Raw genomic sequence first — 21804 nt, forward strand, 5'->3', positions numbered from 1 at the left:
ATCTTAAAAAATTGGCCTTATGAATGCCATTTAATGGATACATCAAATCAATGACGAAGAACAGTTTCCCTTTCCAGAAAAGTCATGGATTATGATTCTGCATTGTGCTTTCACATAATTAAGTGACACCACAAAAGATTTTTCATATTTCAAGTTACATGAAATTCTCAAGAATGAAAGTCCTAAAAAATTAAAAACTTTTTGAAAAATTTTTCTGAAACATGCAAACACAAATAGTTTTTAATTTTTGTAGAGAAAATAATGACATACCTGAGAGAAAAAAAAAGTCACTTTCACTAAAAAGATTAACTGCAGTCATCTTTTAAAGGGAAAAAAATATGATATGATATGACATATTCCTCGTGCCCACCAGTTCACATTTTTTTTCTACTTTTTCAGAAGCTTTGTCATTGTGGAATGCCAGCATTAACTTATAACACAGTTAGAAACCTACCTTCTTATAAACTGCACGGCTTCCTTTGTCAGCCTCTGAGTAAGGTTTTCATAGGATAGTGGTTGCTGGATAATCTGATGGTTCCTCATTAAGAAGCAGTTCAGGTATTGAAAATGATAAAAGAAAAAGATCAAAACCGCAAGTGAAACAGCGGTTATTAACAAGCAGTAAGCCAATGCTTGGAAAAGTACTTTGAGGAGGCCAATGTACTGCATTATTGCCAAAGAGACCAGGGTGATTCCAGCAATTTGGATTGGGATGACAAGGGATTTCTGAGCCCCTTTTAAAAATACGCTGCCTTGGCCAGGTTTGCAGTCTCTAAAATTGGTCACAGTAAGCCCATAAAAGTAATCAAATCCATGACTGAGGGGGTGGTGACAGAAGTCATTACTGCTTTCACAGTTCATCCCAAGATGCCACTTTCCTACAAAGAGAGAAGGACATTCAGTATTTTTGTAGTTAAATCATCAAACTTATAATGTCCACTGTTCCAAACTGTCACTATCTGACTGATATCCCCCACCCTAAGGACTTCTTGTGTGGACCGCTATTTTCTATCTAATCTTTCTTTATGCCTTCATCAAAGACTTTGTTTCATGTCTGCCTCTTCGTTTTAGAAATAGCTTGGCACAGCTCTTGATGGAGAGCATTAAAACCTGAGTGGGCTAGCAGGTCACTGAAGAACAACAGAGCCCTAACAGATAGTTAACTTTGAAAATGAATCCTTTCTGCATGTATAGTTAAGTAGTCATAAGAAAATACCATTTTGTAGCAGCTACTTAGGAAAAGCCAATATGGAGTTACGAAATATCCTTTCTGAAAAACTGATAAACATTATATAAGGCAAGCAAGGTGTTACATAACACAACCCTGAGAACAAATACAACAACTTTGAGACCAAATAAATCAACATTGTGACCAGAAACTACTAAAGTAATATAATGAATGCTTATAACAAATTTGTTTTAACACACTCTGGTCAGATCTAACATTATTTCAACCCTTCAAGCCACTTGTTGGGCGCCAAAAAGGACTGTCATGGTTTAACCCCAGTTAGCAACTAAGCACCACACAGCCACTCTCTCACTGTCCCTCACCCCCAGTGGGATGGGGGAGAGTATCGGGAGAAAAAAAGTAAATCCTGTGGGTTTAGATAAAGACAGTTTAGTAGGACAGCAAAGGAAGAGAAAATAATAACAATAGTAGTGATAAAAGAATATACAAAACAAGTGATGCACAATGCAATTGCTCCCCACCCACTGACTGATGCCCAGCCTGTCCCTGAGCAGCGATCGCTGCCCCCCGGCCAACTCCCCCCAGTTTATATACTGAGCATGACGTCACACGGTATGGAATAGCCCTTTGGCCAGTTTGGATCAACTATCCTGGCTGTGCCCCCTCCCAGTTTTTTGTGCACCTGGCAGAGCATGGGAAGCTGAAAAGTCCTTGACCAGTGTAAACACCACTTAGCAACAGCCAAAACATCAGTGTGTTATCAATATTATTCTGATACTAAATCCAAAACACAGCACTATACCAGCTACTAGGAAGAAAATTAACTCTATCCCAGCCACAACCAGGACACCTTGGGATGTTCAAACCATCATGTTCTTACTGCTATGTCTCCTGAATGTGTGTCAGGTCTTGCTTAGGGTTAAACAACTATTTAAGAATACTGCATCTACTCCATCCCCTGCAACAGGTACCGCGTCAACTCCAACCCCCACGACAGGCACTGTGGCTACTCCAACCCTGGTGACTGCTCCACTGCAGCTGAACAAGGGAACCAACCCGTGCTGGTATCAGTTGCCCCCATACACAAGAAAAAATCTTGGAAATAAAAGCCAGCTTACTTAGTAAGGGGTGAAAAAGCTTCTCTTAAGAGGGAGCAGGAGGAAGCAGCATACCGCCCCACCAGTGAGGAGGCAGACTACTCTAAAGCAGGGCCATCTTGAGAACAGGAGGAGGAAGAGGAAGAATTCCCCTCTTCCCCCCGAGGGTTCCTCCTCTTCCTCAGAGGGAGAGGAAGAATTCATAAATGAGACGGTAACCACCCAATCTCTATCCCTCAGTGAGCTGCAAGATATGTGAAAAGATTTCAGCTATTGTCCCGGTGAGCACATTGTCACCTGGCTGCTCCAATGCTGGGATATGGGGCCAGTAGTCTGGAATTAGAGGGTAGGGAAGCCAAGCAGCTGGGATCTCTTTCTAGGGAAGGGGGCATTGATAAAGCGATTGGAAAAGGGGCACCAGTCCTCAGCCTCTGGAGGTGACTCCTGTCAGGCGTGAAGGAAAGGTATCTCTTCAAGGAAGATGTTATATGTCACCCAGGCAAGTGGACCGCCATGGAGAGAGGTATCCAGTACCTGAGGGAATTAGCCATGCTGGAGGTGATTTAAGATGATCTGGATATCTTAAATCCAAAGAACCAGATGAAGTCAAGTGCACACAACCCATGTGGTGGAACTTTGTATGGAGCGCACCATCGTCGTATGCCAACTCATTGGCAGTAATGACCTGGAAAGATGGAAAGGAAGCAACAGTGGATGAATTGTCTGGTCAACTCTGGCAATACAAAGAAAGTCTTTCTTCCTCCCTAAGGGCCTGCATCTCGGCTGTGGAGAAACTGCTGGGCATGATAGCCGAGAAACTGTCCCAGGAGTTCCAATGATTCAAAGAGGGTATGTCCTGCTCCTCACCTGTACAAATCACGATCTCAGATATTAGGAGTCAGCGTTCCTCTGCTCAAGAGAGAGGATATAGTGGATACATACCAGGGGCCATGCTGTAGTTTTACCTATATGACCATGGAGAGGACATGAGGAAGTGGGATGGAAAACCTACCTTGACCCTAGAGGCACGGGTACGTGAGTTACAAGGAAAAACAATCACACAAGGGGGTTCTTCCAGGAAAATTGCTGCTCCCGTTTCCACTGGGCAGTTCCCCAGACAGAGTAGAAGGGCTGATCTTACTTCTGATCTTACTGAAGGGACTCCTCACTCATCTCTACACAAAGTGAGTAACAAATACTATGACCAGAACTAGAGGGGCCCTGCCTCCAGCCAGGTGGAGGAAAGGGACAACTGGGCTTACTGGACTGTGTGGATTCAATGGCCTGGCACATCAGACCCACAGGAGTATAAGGCTCTAGTAGACACCGGTGCACAGTGCACCCGAATGCCATCAAACTATAAAGGGGCAGAACCCATCTGTATTTCTGGAGTGACAGGGGGATCCCAACAGCTGACTGTATTGGAGGCTGAAGTGAGCCCCAGAGGCTCTGTGCATCCTTGGCATAGACTACCTCAGGAGAGGGCATTTCAAGGACCCAAAAGGATACCAGTGGGCTTTTGGTATAGCTGCCTTGGAGATGGAGAAAATTAAACAGCTGTCTACCTTGCCTGGTCTCTCAGAAGGCCCTTCTGTTGTGGGGTTGCTGAGGGTCGAATAACAACAGATGCCAGTTGCTACCACAACGGTGCACTGGAGGCAACATCGCACCAACCGAGACTCCCTGATTCCCATCCATAAGCTGATTCATCGACTGGAGAGCCAAGGAGGGATCAGCAAGACTCGCTCACCCTTTAACAGTCCCATATGGCCAGTGCGAAAGTCTAATGGAGAGTGGAGACTAACAGTAGACTATTGTGGCCTGAATTAAGTCACGCTGCCACTGAGTACTGCCATGCCAGACATGCTGGAACATGAATACGAACTGGAGTCCAAAGCAGCCAAATGGTACGCTACAATTGATATCATTAATGTGTTTTTCTCAATCCCTTTGGCAGCAGAGTGCAGGCCACAGTTTGCTTTCACTTGAAGGGGCGTTCAGTACACTTGGAATTGACTGCCCCAGGGGTGGAAACACAGCCCTACCATTTGCCATGGACTGATCCAGACTGCACTGGAACAGGGTGAGGCTCCTGAACACCTGCAATATATTGCATCATCATGTGGGGCAATACAGCAGAAGAAGTTTTTGAGAAAGGGAAGAAAATAGTCCAAATCTTCCTGAAAGCCAGTTTTGCCATGAAACAAAGTAAGGTCAAGGGACCTGCACAGGAGATCCAGTTTTTAGGAATAAAATGTCAAGATGGACGTTGTCAGATCCCAATGGATGTGATTAACAAAATAACAGCCATGTCTCCACCATCTAGCAGAAAGGAAACACAAGCTTTCTCAGGTGTTGTGGGTTTATGGAGAATGCATATTCCAAATTACAGTCTGATTGTAAGCCCTCTCTATGAAGTGACCCAAAAGAAGAATGATTTCAAACGGGGCCCTGAGCAACGACAAGCCTTTGAACAAATTAAAAGGAAGACAGTTCATGCAATAGCCCTTGGGCTAGTCTGAGCAGGACAAGATGTAAAAAATGTGCTCTACACAAGCAGCCGTGGAGAATGGCCCTACCTGGAGCCTCTGGCAGAAAGCACCAGGGGATACTCAAGGTCGACCCTTAGGGTTTTGGAGTCAGAGATACAGAGGATCCAAGGCCCACTATACTCCAACCGAAAAAGAGATATTGGCAGCATATGAAGGGGTTCGAGCTCTGTCAGAAGTGGTTGGTGCTGAAGCACTGCTCCTCCTGGCACCCCGACTGCTGGTGCTGGGCTGGATGTTCAAAGGGAGGGTCCCCTGTACACATCATGCAACTGATGCTATGTGGAGTAAGTGGGCTGCACTCATCACACAACGGATCCCCCAGTTGCCCAGTTTCCATTCCCCCACAACAGAAACCCCAGTCGCCCAGGAATCTTGCAAGTGATCATGGACTGGCCAGAGGCAAAGATTTTGGAATATTGCCAGAGGAGGAGGGGATGTGTGCGCAAGAGGCCCCACTGTACAATAAACTGCCAGAAAATGTGAAGCAATATGCCCTGTTCACTGATGGGTCTTGTTGTATTGTGGGAAAGCATTGGAGGTGGAAGGCTGCTGTATGGAGTCCTATACAACAAGTCACAGAAACTGCTGAAGGAGATGGTGAATTGAGCCAATTTGCAGAAGTAAAGGCCATCCAGATGGCTTTAGACATTGCTGAATGAGAAAAGTGGTCAGTGCTCTATCTCTGTACTGACTCATGGATGGTGGCAAATGCCCTGTGGGGGTGGTTGCAGCAATGCAAGCAGAGCAATTGGCAGTGCAGATGCAAACCCATCTGGGCTGCCGCATTGTGGCAAAATATTGCTGCCTGGGTGGAGAACCTGATTGTAAAAGTATGTCATGTAGATGCTCACGTACCCAAGAGTCAGGCCACTGAAGAAGATCAAAACAACCAGCAGGTGGGTCAGGCTGCTAAGATTGAAGTGGCTCAGGTGGATCTGGACTGGCAACATAAGGGTGAATTATTTATAGCTCAGTGGGCCCATGACACCTCAGGCCATGAAGGAAGAGATGCAACATATCTCATGATCGGGGGGTGGATTTAACTATGGACACTATTGCAGAGGCTACCCATGAATGTGAAACATGCACTGCAATCAAACAAGCCAAGTGGTTAAAGCCTCTCTGGTATGGAGAGCGATGTCTGAAACACAAATATGGGGAGGCCTGGCAGATTGATTATATCACATTCCCACAAACCCACCAAGGCAAACGTCATGCGCTTACCATGGTGGAAGCCACCATCGGATCGCTGGAAACATATCCTGTGCCCAATGCCACCGCCCAGAACCCTATCCTGGGCCTTGAAAAGCAAGTCTTATGGCGACATGGAACCCCAGAAAGAACTGAGTCACACAATGGGACTCATTTCCAAAACAACCTTATAGACACCTGGGCCAAAGAGCACAGCATTGAGTGGGTATATCACATCCCTTATCATGCACCAGGCTCCGGGAAAATCGAATGATACAATGGACTGTTAAAGGCTACACGGAGAGCAATGGGTGGTGGGACATTCAAACATTGGGATACACATTTAGCAAAAGCCACCTGGTTAGTCAACACTAGGGGATCTGTCAATCGAGCTGGCTCTGCCAAATCAAAACTTTTACGTACTGTGGAGGGGGATACTGTGGATGGGCTCGATGTCATCATTCCTCTTTCACAAACGACAGAACTAAGGTATGGGATGGGAATGTCATGTGCCCAAGTTCACCCATCAGCAAAGGTGGAGAAAAATACCACAGAAATCTTGAGCCTAATTGAATGTTTAGTTGAGAGTCCAGTTCTCCTCGTACATGTCTGGATGGTCTTAGGTTAGAAATACGTTCTGTATATCATAGAAGCAGGTATAAAAGCATTTTCATGTCTGCTTATGTGCCAGTGGAATGGAGGCCTCTACAGCTTTCTCATCCCATCAGAAGTTTTCCCACAGTCAGATGGCCCGCCTCACCTGAGGTGGTATTCTACTTTCCGCAGGCAGAATGGCTGTACTGACTGATTTTGACATGGTCCAGTGAACATTACTGTGGCTGATTACAAAAATAGCAATGTAGACCACTGTACTGAATTTTTAGATGTTATAATGGTGCTGTAAATGGCTACCTAAGACTGCAACTCTGAATTTCATTCCTAGCAAACAAAGATACAGATTTTGGAAAATAAATGCTTCCATGTTTTCTCTTAGGTTTACATAACTGTCTTTATGGAATAATTGTAAAGCCAGATGTGTAGCAAGGTCAGCATGAAATGACTCTCATCAAGTTAGATAACTGAAATAAAGGTAGAGACTTATAATCACAAATATAAATGAACTTAAAGCTTTAATTTTAAACTTTTTGCTGTTATTTGTCAATCTCAAAGCACCTATAATTCAGTTAAAAAAAATATGAAAAAGAAACCCAAACAAATTAAATATACTTTCAAGGTCATTTATTATGACATAAAGAAGTTTTTTAAACTGAATCTCAATAAAACTATTCACTGCAAGCCAGGACAGAAGAATCTTGCAACAACAAATGAGGATAGGGGAAAATACAGGACCTATTTTTATTGCAAGGGTGTTAGCAAGCACAACAAATTGTTCAATGTCAAGATGAACTTGGGCCTCAAAAAAAGATTTGTTCAGAAGCAACTTAAGCCAAACAAAGGAGAGAGCAGGTTAGCTGGGAAAAGCAACAAAAGCATGGAAAGACACAATTGCCATTCTCAAATGGCTGATGAGGTAGAGGGGTTTAGTAGGTCCTGCGCTACTCTGAAAAAGCAAGTGATGCTTGCTTTTTCCAATACACAGGGTCCATAATACACATTTTGTTTCATTCCCTGTGACAATAACCTCTGCTTTGAGCTAGCGTTTCAACAGATTATTGTAATGTCCTTTACACTCTGGGGATTTTCTGAACCTGAGAGCAGTGCAAAGTGCTCTCACCTCTTTGCCAAGTGAAGCTTCATAGTATGGACACTTCACACAAGCATCATATGCATTTCAGCAGACTACCAAGCTTTGAGTGAAATTTATGTGTTAATTGTAAATTACGAGTACCTTAATAGTTTGAGACCTAGGGTTTTTTCCCTCTCCTTCTGCCACAATTAAGATTTCTGCAGTGCAAAAGCAATGCAATGAAAGGCAAGTGGAAATGAGAGGCAAGTCCTATTCAGCCAAGAAACTTCATTTGGAACTCAGTTTTTCAGAACCTAGAATGCTGGAAAGACTGCAAAAATCTATATTTTTCCCTCTATTTTTCCCTCAGACAGTTGGAAAGGAAGCAGTCTGAAAACTGAGTTGTATATACTGATATATTTCTTTTGGTATGGTTTTGTGTTCTTCAGATAAATAGTAAGATGCAAGATGCAGAGCAAGATGCAAACAAATATTTTATGTGCTCAAAGAAATATATTTATAACGTATACGTAGCAATAATAATATAAATTATATGCATATATTATTAATACGATCAAATTTTAAGCTGTTCTATTAATCCTACTTCTTAGACTCAGCCAATCTTGTATTTCTCACTACTGTGATGGTGTGTCCAAATATTACAACAACTCATTCTGGAGGAAAGATACAAGTCCTGGTTTATCCACTAGTATTTTAAAGTTGGAGATAAGTTACACAGGTGGATTTTAAACTTCTCTGGATGCTAGAGAACACACTGGATAACAGTAGTGAGGAAAAGTTGACCTTTACTCAACTGTAATTGAGTATAGCAGTGGTTAAAATAATACCCATTTACTTTCAGTGGAATTTTTGCATTATGAATAGCTATTTCCTACAAAACATCAACATTTCTTGCTATTCTCCAGGATCCTTGACTGGTGAATGTTACATATTCAATGCATCTGCCTTTTTTGAGAAAACTTGGTTTTGTTGTAGATCTGACTGTGTCTCTTCCTGCCAGATCTATTGGATATCACCTTCTTTGTGTCACAGGGGAAAAACAATGAGGTAAAAATGTGTATACATAAAATAGATTTATAGCTAAAATATATCTAGGGATGTATCAAGCAAGAGGAAGCATATATTCAGAGGAGGGAAAAAAATTAAAAAGAAAGGAAAATGCATTTAGGAAAGAAAAAAATGTCCTTTGAGAGTAAGGGGGAGAGAAACTTGGCAAAAAAAAGAAGTGACAGTACAGGCTTGAGGAACTGAAAAGCTTCAAATTACCCTTATGCCAATCCATCACTGGTGCAGGATTTGACAATTAATTGTTTGGGAACTGCTGAGTTAGACTAAACCAAGCAAAGACTCCCTGACCTAGACCAATATGATGTGATAAGAATACCAGCAGAGGCAGCAAATGGGCTGGTTGGGAATCAGTGTCTGTCTATCTAGTCTTCAAATCTACATAATTTTTCTTTTTGTCATTTACATATATTTTATCCTTAATTTTAATGCACTTCTTGATTTTTGGAAGCCTTCATTATACACTAAGGATATGGTAATATTACATCTTATGGTTTCATAGCTATCATTCAGGCCACTTGGAAGAATTGTTCATTAAGCATCATGGAGATAACTTCTGGAGATCTAAGTGGCAAGCTGTCATGTTGCAGTGAAAGTAGTTAAAAAAAGAACATTAACTAGGTCAGCCCCAGAAAATGAGTTGTATTACAGTGCTTGTTAAAAACAGAAAAATTATTTTTTTGCAGTCTTTATTTGAATATGGAGCAATAGGAATTAACTCCATGAACATGATGAAATATGAATAGCCTTTTGGCAATACGGTTAAAATACACCTGCACTAAATATATTTCTGTTAAGATTTTCTTGTTTTCTGTTTTGAATCTGTCAGGACATGAAGGTATTTTATACTTTCTAAGACTGGGGTATAGCTAAGTAGGATTTTTTAGTGAGGAACATCAACATTGGTTACTTACATAATACGGATATTTTTTGAACAGTGGTGTGAATTGTTAGCCTTGCTAAACAACCTGATTTTTAATAAAAAATTACTCCCAAAATTGCAATCTTTTGTTACATTTAAAAATAAAATTGCATGCATCCAGCTTCTAAAAGAATGTAGTAACATTCCAGTATGATATTCTCTAAACAACTACTTCCTGGCAATTCCAGTACAGAAATGTATGTTATGTAATACAGGCTGTATTTCACAAAATCTTCTAAAATGTAAGCAGTGTGGAATAAGTCAGTGGCCAAATTAGAAAAAAAATCCCGTTATTTATATGCTATACCTTTATGATATTCATTCCAATTCCATTTAATATTCACCTGGTGCGATTCCTTTTACCCATCACAGGTTATTTATGCTGCAGTTAGTTGTCTGAACTATCTTTATAATGAGAAACACATTTTTATATTAAACATCTACCACAGGATGAGACAAATTTCCTAGAAATGCCCATTTCTGTCTGATGACTAAGAAGAGAATCCAGACAGTTAGCCCAAGTACTACATTATCTACTTTATGGATATTTGAAAACTGGTGAAATGAATCCCACCACTGTGCTGACTTGTACCCTGTGATTGATCCCTCATTGTCTCTCTGTTGTAATCAAACTCCTATTTATACTGAAAACTTTTCAAGAGCTTGACTAATTTTCAATTTGTTCATCATGTTTCTTCACTACCTTGCACAATGAGACTCTAACTACGCAAGTGAATTAGACATACTTACCTGATTAGTGTTTCACATATGTATGGGAATGTGCTCAGCTTTGTGCTAGAAAAATAAACTCATTATGCTGTGGGGGAAAAAAGCTTAATGCAGACCTTTAACAGCCTATAGGGAAAGCTAATGTTATTTTGATTGAAATGAATGAAAAATAAGTGTGTATGCAATTTTACCTATTAGAGCTGTTGCATAACCTCTCTGCTTCAGGAGTTTGGAAAAAGTTATTTCTTCAGAAGGAAGTCCCCCAGAAGAGGCGGAAAATAAGAAGACACCAACTCGTGAGAAGGCAGCCATTCCTAAATATAATGAAAATGTATGAGACTTGGATAATATAATGAAGCAATTTCCATTCATTCTTTCTGCATGCACTTTTTTGTTTTAGGTGGTATCACTTAAATGACATATTACGACCAGATGCTAAATGTTGCAAGTGGCAGATACAATCATCCATTTAGCTGAGCGAGGTCTTTTCCGTATTGACACCAGAAATTGAGAAGTGGAGAAAAAAATTTCTGCTTATAACTGTGGGGCCAGCCATCACATAAACAGCTACAGCCCTTCTGTAGAAGTTCTAAAGTATAACATATCTGAAAGAAGTTGAGCTTGCATAATTTATTTTTGTTGTACACAGGGAAGGAATAGAGCTGAGGACTAAGCGAGATCACTCCCAAGTTCTACTCTCAGAACTTGCACTTTCCTCATAAGCATTTTTCTACAAGCCTTTAAAGTTATTTGAGAGAAGGGAGTTGAAGGCAGTCTTACAGCTGGGCATGTAAATATCATGAAGTCAAAAAAGAGCAAGACAGAGTCTGATTCTGGAAACAGAGTGGCTAGGGCACTCAGCTTTGATGGGAAAGGACCCGTGCTCCAATGGTATGAAAACACATGATTCAATGCACACAGAGTGCATTAATGCAGCATCAGGTATCAGCTAACAAGACAACATCTAAATAAGGCACAGTAATTTCTACATACTGAGAGTCCGAGAAACACAAACTTGAGCTTATAAACTACTCTCAGGATGAGGAACTTGAAAGCTCAGGTTCATGAAAATTAGATTACTAGTATTCCAGATGAGAGCTGGCTCTGAGTATAGACAGACAGAACACAGAATATCTATGCAAATCTGTGCAGACTTCTCCAGGAAGTCTGAATTATGCAACTGGATGATTGCAGTGCCAAAGTTACATGACTGATGATGACAACCAGAATCTTCCCTCAGGTATCCCTTGTGGTTAGATGAGAAAAAAGACTCGTTAGACTGGTTTATTAAAGAGAGCTCAACCTACCCTTCAAATGTTGACTTCAGTTTTTCACCCCAGCTAGCTTTATTGATCAACAGTTTAGGTAGTTTTAGTCATCTATACATATCTATATTTATTATATATGTATTTATATTTATTTTTATGTACTTTGATCTTTTGTAACTGAAATCAGTGTAATTCCCTTAAGTTAACAGAATGAAAGTACAGAACCATGATTTGGGTTTTTTTTTCCCATTGTTACCTTTCTCTGAGTTTACGTCTCATCAAATACTGCATTTTGGAATATTTTTCTTCAACACTATTAGCAGGAGTTTTAAATTTCTAACATTTTATTCCACATCATGATTCTAGTATCTTCTATAACAATCCCTTACTACTTCTTCACTGATGTTTGGAAGTAGTCCATATTTAGCAATTTTGTAATTTAATTAAGACAAAGTTTAATTTTTGCACCTACATGGAAATGATCAGGTATAACTGAAAGCAGATCAGTTAAGAAAAAAATCAGTTCAAATGCTAATTTTTCAGAAATAAGAACAAAGATCGTAATGGAAAGTGACCTGTGGCTTTACCTACAGTAAATATTAATAGCAATATAGCTGTAACAGGTATATAAAATTTTCCTTTGCAGCTGAATGTAATGGAAAATTTAGCAAGTTATATTAGCTGGCACTTTTGCAGAAGCTTGTTACTTGATTTGAATGAGCACGAACATATCAAGTAGGCTCCAGAGTCTTGCTTTGCTTTCATTCCCAGAAGCAAGGACAGGATGTTTTATCACTAATGAACAAGTGATCTGATTAATGTATAATGATCCTTGCTAAAAATGATGTTAAGGGAATGTTAAAGTTGCATGTCTAAGCACTGAGAGGCTCAGTCTCAGCACACTAAAATAAACAGACTGGATCTTTACTGACTCAACTGGGCTTTGGATCAGGTACTTGAAAAGTAAGAGAAGCTATTAAATGCATGTATTCATAGGATACTTAACACCGTGTATGGGTAGATATGGAAGAAAAATACTTACAAAGAAGGGAGATATTTTGCTTTCTTCTTCCCACCTTTAAGGGCTACTGGAATACCTTAACAAACTGTCCTTTCCCCCCCTCCCCTGAAAAAATAACAATTTGTCTAAACCAAAAGGTTTTGTAGAAACAGAAATGTCTGAGTAGAAGGATTCACACCAGCTTCTTTCACTGTGTCTTTCTAGATGCATTTCTGTGATGTGCAACACTCAGGCTGCCCACCAACATTCTGGGAGCAGCCTGAATGCAACAGGGGAGGCAGGCAAAGAGTCCACAGTCATTTGGACAGTGGAGGAAGTTGATGCGATTTGGCTGCTCCTTACATTAAATAACCATAATCAGATTTTTTCCTCAGTATTTAAAAAAAAAATCTTTTGCTCAGTAAAAAAAAGCTTTATTTTTGTGTTAACTCTTCTGAAACATGAAAATTTCACATATATATGGAAGATTTCAAATGTTGAACAACTCTGTTGAGCTTGATTAGTCACTGAAATGAGTACTTAACCCGGTAATGATAAAGTTATGAAGAAAAGCCAGAGAAAAAAATGCATACAATTTACTGCAAATAAAATATGATATTTATATATAAATAAAGTAATGGGATTTTACCTGATCTGATAGGATATCGCCCTGTCAGGAAAGCTGCCCTGCTTGGAGTACAAAGTGGGGATGCTGCTATATGCTGAGTAAGTGTTACTCCTTCCTCTGATAGCCTGTCAATATTAGGGGTTCTAGAAAAACATAAGCAGGAAAAAAAATAAAAGAATAGACAAAGATGATTATTTGGAAATAGACATGGTGACATCAAGGCATCCGAGGCAAAAACTATCAGGAAAATCAAGTTAAGACTTACTGTATGCAAATTATCAAAACCATTGTGGTGTTGCAATTCTAAACACTATTGTGTGAAATATTCTTACGTTAGGTGTCAATATTGAACTGAGACACTGTGGCATTGTGCCAAAAATCTTTTTCCCTGCTTTCATCTACTCTTCGTGGCTAGTACTAAACTGTGACACCTGGACGTGTTGTATTGCAACCCTTTTTAACACATTCCTTGACCCAGAATTGTAACTTTGCTACTTACATGGCCTTTCTGCTTCAGCAATGGGGAGAAGAGGGACTGGAGAAAGGTTGTCCTTCCTTACCCTCTCCTTGGTGTCACTTCTCTCTTTCCCTAGCAAAAGTTTTTTGGGGTAGGGGTAATGTTGTGTCATGGCATCAGTTATTAGGAGAGATTCAGACAGTCATGACTCTGTGTTAGGTTCTATATTAACGATGTTTACATGTCTGAAATGACTATGTCTGCAATATTAGACCCAGGAGCGCATCCAAGTTTCCATATCTGCATGGGAAACCTGTCTGTGACCTGGCTCATCATGCAGATGAAAATTGGTTCCTGGAGGAAGAAATCCTGTACCTTTGGTTCTACAGAAAGAAAACTAGGAATGCAGACTGCTCAGGAGCTGCAGCATGTTCCAAAAGGTCCCTGACCTGGGAGGTTAATGACCATGACCTCAAGGCACACTAGCGCTCCCATCATCTAAGTCTGAAGAGTCAGAAACATTAATTTTCCAACAGACTTCTTTGCTATCGATAACATCACCTACTGATAACAAGCAGTATGATGAAATTTCTTCATACTCCAAAGATCCAATTCTGAATTGTCACATCAGAGAACATAGATCTTGGAGGAATTCTGGTCCTTGGGAAGGAAGTGATCCAAGCATCAGTGTTGTATATATTTTTTTCCTGTTTAAAACTAGAAGCTGTAACTTGAGTGATTTTTGTTGAGTTTGAGTTATAAGGAGTTTTTACTTCCAACTAACTTCAGCAGGAATAAGAGTATTTAACATTTGAAAGGATGGTGCTTTTAGTCTGAATGTTGTATTTAACTTGATCAAAGACTTTGCACCACTGAAACACAATGACTAGGTACAACTTGTGCTGTTTACACAACCATCACACCTAAGCTGGTAGTAAGGATCATACTGGGGAACACTGATTACTCAGGTATATTAACATTTGTTTTAATGAATTTATTGAATGACGCATGAAGATAAATTAAGGAAAAAATTCAGCACTTTATTTCCAATTGGTTAGTGACAAGCTTGTCTCAAATCACGAGAGCTGCAAAATAAGCTTAATTTGTAGTATTTGCATCATGTATATTTTAAAAGAAAATTGTTGATTATACTTGGCTTCTCTAGACCTACGCTTATTTGGTTGGTTGCTCAATTCTCTGTTTATGATGCAACTTTTCAGTGGGATAAATACAACAGATAAGTCTTTTTTTCTTATTAAGCAAACAAAGATCGAATATGCTGTTCTCTGGAAAGGTTATTAACTTTGGTTACTTACAAAGAACCTAATCAAATCTCTGAATATTTTGGGGTTTTTAACTTTAAAAATCTAAAAAAATCCTAAAATATAAAAAACTAAATGTAAAAAAATAGCTAAATAAATAAAAAAATATAAAGCTATACCTCCCCCAAATGTATCATCATACCTTAAAGTTCTGTTCCCATAACATCCCAGGTCTCCAATACCAAGATCATCAGCCATCAGTAAAATGACATTGGGATTTGAAGCATGGTGGGTATTGACACTGTTTATGGCACACTGGCAAATTATTAGAAATAAAAGGAGTTTCATCTTCCTGGTGTGTAAAAACAGCTGGAAAACATAATAGATAAAGACCTTTTTTAAAAAAAATTGACTGTTAATTTAATTTAAACCTCTTATTGCCCTAGATTGTATAGTAGAAGATAAAAAGAAAATTAGATTGTTTATTTTTATTTGGCTTTTTTTTCTCAAGAGGGTTTTATTTTTTACATTATTTTCTCTTTCATATTTTTTAAAAATACAAATGCATCTTTTAGTATATAGCTAATCTTTCCTTCCACACCTCTACACAGATGAAGCCTTTAAATAACAATGAACAAAGAACTAGTGACAGCCTCAGTGACAATCCTTTTGCATACACAGATGCACTACACAGCAGTAAATCATGAGACCAAATAAGGCTTTTTTTTTTCTTTAGGTATAAATGTGACTTGAAGAACACAGAAACTGAAATCATTTAGGACCAGAATTTCCAAGGTTCATTGCAGAAAAAAGTTCATAAATTCTGCTACTGAAGTAAATGACTGAATTTCTCTTCAGCAAGGGAAAAAAAAATCCTGCTCAAGCTTCTTGACAGGAGTAAGTATTATGGCAAAGGGGATGAAGAGATGCACTGCCAAATTATTGAAAGGAATGCTTAAGAAAAAACTCTTCATAAATGTTTAAAATATCAGGGCCTATAGCAAAATTATGTAAAAATATTTGATATCCTATCACAATATTCTACAAACAATGCTTATGTTATATCCAACTTAAAACAGGAAGAACAATGTATTGTACACAATACTACACACCATTATATGCTTTTATGATAAAAGCACAGTCTATTGCAGATGTGCATGCTATGAATGCTATTTTACCTAAACAGGGACTTGTCATATCTCTGTTTTAAACTGCATTGACTATGCCCTGGCTGAAATTGAGTGCCTCTAGGCTGTGATGGACTGTGCCAGGTACACACATCAAAAAAGAACAGAGACTCTCTCTCTTTTGCCCCTAGCAATACTCCCATCTTTTCTGGATGCAGGCAGCCTTTTTCAAATGCAAATGAGACATGAGTCACACCTGCACTCTGGATTATGCTGGGACAAGAAGGAAAGCAGAGGAAACCAAGACTGAGGTAGAAATTTGAAAGTGAAAGAGTAGGAAAAGGAACTAGAAACAAGATTTTCCAGAGAGAATGGGGACAGCAGGTCAAGAAAGAAAAAACTTGTAAATCAGTGAATTATGGTAGATAAAAGTAACTGAAGAGAAGATAAAGAAGCCAGAACTGGAAGAGCTTGTACAAAGAGACTACACATCAAGGGAGACAGAGTCATAAATCAGTGAGGTGTGGTGGGTAAAAATATCTGTAGTGAAGATGAAGTAGTCAGAACTGGAAGAGCCTGCACTGATTTGAATAAAGAGCAAGAAGGGAAGCTTGAGACCCAGCTGGAATGAGAATGAGAATTGCAGGTTGAAATCATAGAGGGTCTAAGAAACTGGAAGGGATGGTATGACAGTGGATAGGAAAACAAATCAAGGAAAAGAGGTGAGAGAACTGGGAGTGTCTGGGATGAAAGAGCTGAGGAGTTATGATTAAGGAAGATGAAGGGAACTGATTGGAAAGAAGAGCCTGCGCAGATAAGACTCGGGACTGACACAAGCGAGAAGAGATCAAGATAGTGGGAATCAACCAAGACAGACTGGGACTTCTGATTCTCAACCTTCATTATTGCTATTCTGTCAGAAAGTATATGTGCAAAGAGGATTTTAACTCTTCTAGTACTTGTTCACATACAGATAAAACACTAATAAGTATATTAGCTGATTTTTACTGCTTAACATACACTTTATAACCCATTGACCTCACTTTGATGACAACAGTTCTGGTTTAGACTTCAGCTGACAACACATAAAGATCCTACCTAGCCTTATCACTGCAGCAACAGATTGTTACCTGGTTTACCTCATGGGAAGCAATCTACTTTGTTTCAGACATGGAAAATACATACACAAACTTTAAGACTAAAACACTAACCAAGTTCTGCCTGGTGGGATGCACGTAACCAACCCTTCGTCAAATTACCATACTAATGAAGCTGTGTAGCACCTGCCATAGTGCAGACTTTTAATCTGTGCAGTAGATTTACCTTTCTTCCCTGAAAAGATAAACAAGCATGAATTGCTTCCCACACATTGCAAGAGAACAACTAACACATTGACCCATAGGATAGGAATAACTTGCTGCCGTATCTTATGTTCCTACTCTATTGTTCAGACTGCGAGGGTCTTAAGACACATGGTAATAGGGATGTTGAAAAGGGTGACGTATATGTTGGTGACATTATATATAGAGTCACATGGATGCTTACAGCGCCTGCACATTTACTTCACAGAGTGCCCTCAATTTTGCTGTAGGCTTCACATTGTCTGAATAAAACCTAGAAATATGTACTCCTTCTGCTAATAAAACCATCATTTTAAAGGCAAAAAGCTAGCTGTTTTGCAAGTTTTACAAACAGTAATTCCAAGGTTTAATTCAACTGGTCCAAGCAAAACATCCTGTGTTCTAATTAGAACGTATGGAGCTATGGAGAGTAGTCTTTTTGAATATGTGTGGGGTCTTTAGCCACTAATGAACAGAGCAAATTAATTTTCCTTCTACTGAGCAAAGTTACTGTTGGAAACCAGAGTAGCAGCTGTCTTTTATTTTTCAGAATGAAAGAAATCTAAAAAATGAGTGAAATATCTTAGAAATTAGCTGACTACAGTTTATCTGAATTTTAAAGCGATTTCAAGTCTGTGTAGAGACAACATCAGCAGGAAAATAACCTATTCAACCAAAATACCTAAGAAAATTAATCACCTTCATCAAAATTTAAAATATTCTGCTGTATATGTTATATGGCCTCTTCATATAATATTATTAAATAAATCTACACAGCAAAGTTAACAATAGCTATGCCCAGTATCAACTGGATCATTGTCATTTGCTAAGTGGCTGAAAACCTCTTATTGTCTGGATCTATTCCTGGAGAAGTTAGCCTCATTTAGTACCTCCATTTCTCATTTTGCAAACCAACAAAAAAAAAGTTATTGAAAGATGTCTCCGATACAATATTGCTGGATACTCCTCCAGTCTAAAGGAGTATCTGTAGACACTGTCCTGCATTGGGCTATTTGCCTCCAGCTGATATCATGTCCCTGAAGTGAAAACAACAAGGAAACAGGAATAAAAATTAATCCTAGCAACTCTGATTTCTCTGGTGTACTCTTTCTGCAGCAGACTTTCATGCATCCTGAAGGGATGTGCTTGGAAAGCAAGAAAAATTGGATGGATGAAATTGAGTGGAACAGACAACAGCAAAGAAGTACGGAGGAGTAAAAAAGGAAGGACGTGAGAAGAATGAAGCTCTGAGAATGCTGAGGCTCATCTGTGTCACACCAGGGTTTTTAATGGTGAAAAGACAGGCATGTGCAGGCCTAACATGAAAAGGATTGCACCAAATCAGATGACGCTTTCACTTAACCTAGTATTTGGTCCCCAACAGCAGCCAATCCAAATGCTTAAGGAAAGAACATAAGAAACTTGGCAAGTATATTCTTTTACTAGTGCGCCCTTCTAGCTTTTGGCTGTCAGTATTTAGGGTATTTTGGACAGCAGAGGACTGTATTTAACAGGTCCCCATGGATCTTTTTACGTTCGTGAATTTGTTTTAGTCCATTTTGAACCAAGTAACTTTTTTTTTTTTTTTTACTTCCACAACATCCTTTAGATGTTACTGCAGTAGGCTTCAGCTTTGAAGGCCTATATTCTAGATTCAGGTGGCAACATTTTTCTTTACTTGCGTGTAGGACACATAAGTGCAATTTTTAATCCCTGCTTCACTTTTCCTGTGGTATAATAGGAATAATAGTACCTCCTTTCTTCCCCAGGGGAATGCTAAGTTGGGTAGATTTAAGAATGTGCTTAATTTCCTACAAGAGCCATATAAGAATTCGGATTTCATACATGCTATTTCAAACTACAATACTTTAATCACTGTATATGAACATATATACATGCCTACATACATAGATGTGTTGATATACACATCTGCACGTGCATGTGGGTGTGTTACACACATATCCTACTTTTTCTACATATCTTCGAATTACATTATTGGGATTCTAATACATATTTTTTATTTGTATTAAAACAAATTAAGTATAAATATGTAAGAACAAATGGATGAAAACAAATAATAGATATAAACCACTATTTGTTGATATTTCATATGAATTTACCAAACGCTTCCTTTAAGTTTTAGTTTTATACATTAAAAAACGTTGGCAGATCATATAGAAGCCAAAGAGTTGTCTTCCCCCCCTGCTCCCCTTCCCCCCCCGCCAGTAACTGGCTCAAGATGTGACCAGTTGTTTCATCCTTGTCCTGATTACTACAGACACATGCACCTCTTACAAGAACGATGATATGAAACTCTTTCAAAGCCCTCTTCCCAACCGAATCATCCCAGTATTTTTATTAAGTTTGATTAAGCAATTTAGCTCTAAACTACTCTTTTAATATAACAGAACCCTTTGAGAAAATGCTTAATATACTTTATCCTTGAATGTACAGTATTTTCTGATGAAATAAGCAACATTTAAAGATATTCACCTCATTAAAAATGCTGTGCTATCCTTAAGTGGTAAGAAAAAAAAAATTACCTTGCTTAACTGAATGTCAGAACTCCAAAAATTTCCCTAAGAATCATAAAAATCACACTGCAAACAAACTAGAAGACAACCCTGCCCTCCATAAGATTCCAGAAAGAGAAATTTCCTCAGCTTCATGGGAAACAAAAAAGTAAGTTTTTAAATTGTAACAAATGGTAAAGTAATATTATATACTATTAATAATTTTCTGATATCAGCTTAAGATTCATTCAAACCTCTCAATTAATTCCTCTCTTACAAGTCAGTCATATCTGTTGCATCTTTTATGTCATATGACTGCGAAGAGAGACATAAAACCATACACTTTTGGCCTGCTCCTAATGCTAATTCATTTAGACAAACATTACTTTGCATTTGCAACAAGCTAAGACCATGCAAAAAGTCAGTTATGGCAACCTAATTGATCACTGGTAATTCAATGTTAGTAATATGGTTGCTTCTAACATTTATTTTTATAGTGCAAACTTACTATTTCTTAATGCTGATTTTTCAATATTTTGCTGTTTCTCCTACTCGCTGGTAAGATATCTTCTCAGAATCCTCTCCAGCCCTCAGAGTCAGAAGTGCTCCTCCTGTTTCCTCAGGTCCAGGCACATTTGACGTGCTTATTAGTTGTTGGGGTTTCTTTCCAGAAAAGCCTAAGTGACACGGGAATCCTCCATCCTACCTATCGGTTAGGCACTTCAGATTCAGTGCCAGATTAGGATGACTATTTGTTTTCCAGGCTAGAACTGATTTGCATTCAGCCCTCTCACGGTGTGGGCAAAGAGGGCAGGGTCTGTCTGTATCTGTAAACAGGTATCCGTGCTAGTAAAAAAGCTGGAATGCTTTTCTCAAAAGTGCCATTAGATTTCAATATGCATCTTCAGGTAACTATGTACATAAATGAAAATCTGTATTTAATTTATTAAAAGTTGTCTCATTCTAAGACAGAAATTTCACTTAACACGAGCTGGGAAAAACACCAGAACAAATAATCATGTTTCTTGTTCAAGCATGATTAATAACTGGGTCTGAATCAAATAGAGATGAAGCCACACAGCCTCCATCAGATATAAGTTCAATTTAAGAATTTTTTTTAAATGGTCTCTCAAGAATTTGCTAGTTTCATCTCAACTAAATTACAGAACTTAATGGCATTATGAATAAATAATAAACATTATTTCTGGTAGTAAATTATAACCTGAATGGAAGCTAAGATTATCTTTTGTGATATAATGCCATTATTTTATTTGTAATAAAAACCCTGTATAATTACATACACATATTAGAGCATATACTTTTTTCTATGATTACTGTTTCATAATATTCTTTCTGTTAGTCAAATGCTCATTAGAAATTTGACTTTTAATATAGGCTCTGGTCAGCAATATAATACAGGAGAATCACAAGATAACACAGGTAGTCATCCTATTTGTCAGTTATGCACCATACTGAAAGAGAAAAATCTTTTAATGTTTCTTAAAAAAAGCTAATTATGAGTAACTACTAGTGACTGTGTCATGTCACTTCCTTGAAAGCAGAGACAAGTGTTATAAACAATTAAAAGAAATCTTTCAGATGCAGTAATTGCACATTACTAAAATGTGTAAGCATATATGAAGGATGCACTTCTGCTCTGTCTTTACAGTTCACCACTTCACAAGGATTTTAGGTCTATATCTCTCTGCATACATTTTGTATTTAGCATAAATATATAATAAATTACCATTAGATG

The 21804-nt window shown here is 38.6% G+C and overlaps 1 protein-coding gene across 4 annotated transcripts in view; it reads right to left on the reverse strand.

Moving 5' to 3' along the window:
- The window catches only part of STS (steroid sulfatase), a 117959-nt gene that overhangs the window by 77012 nt on the left and 19143 nt on the right, over positions 1–21804 (reverse strand). For all 4 annotated transcript variants that reach the window (XM_072849525.1, XM_072849528.1, XM_072849527.1 and 1 more), the window contains 4 exons: positions 15271–15437; positions 13371–13492; positions 10645–10767; positions 455–878 (listed from right to left, as the gene is read on the reverse strand). In XM_072849525.1, coding sequence (XP_072705626.1) covers positions 455–878; positions 10645–10767; positions 13371–13492; positions 15271–15437 — 836 coding nt within the window. The remainder of the gene's footprint in view (positions 1–454; positions 879–10644; positions 10768–13370; positions 13493–15270; positions 15438–21804) is intronic.

This window comes from Ciconia boyciana, chromosome 1, assembly GCF_034638445.1.
Source record: "Ciconia boyciana chromosome 1, ASM3463844v1, whole genome shotgun sequence".
In the NCBI taxonomy this organism is placed as follows: Eukaryota; Metazoa; Chordata; class Aves; order Ciconiiformes; family Ciconiidae; genus Ciconia; species Ciconia boyciana.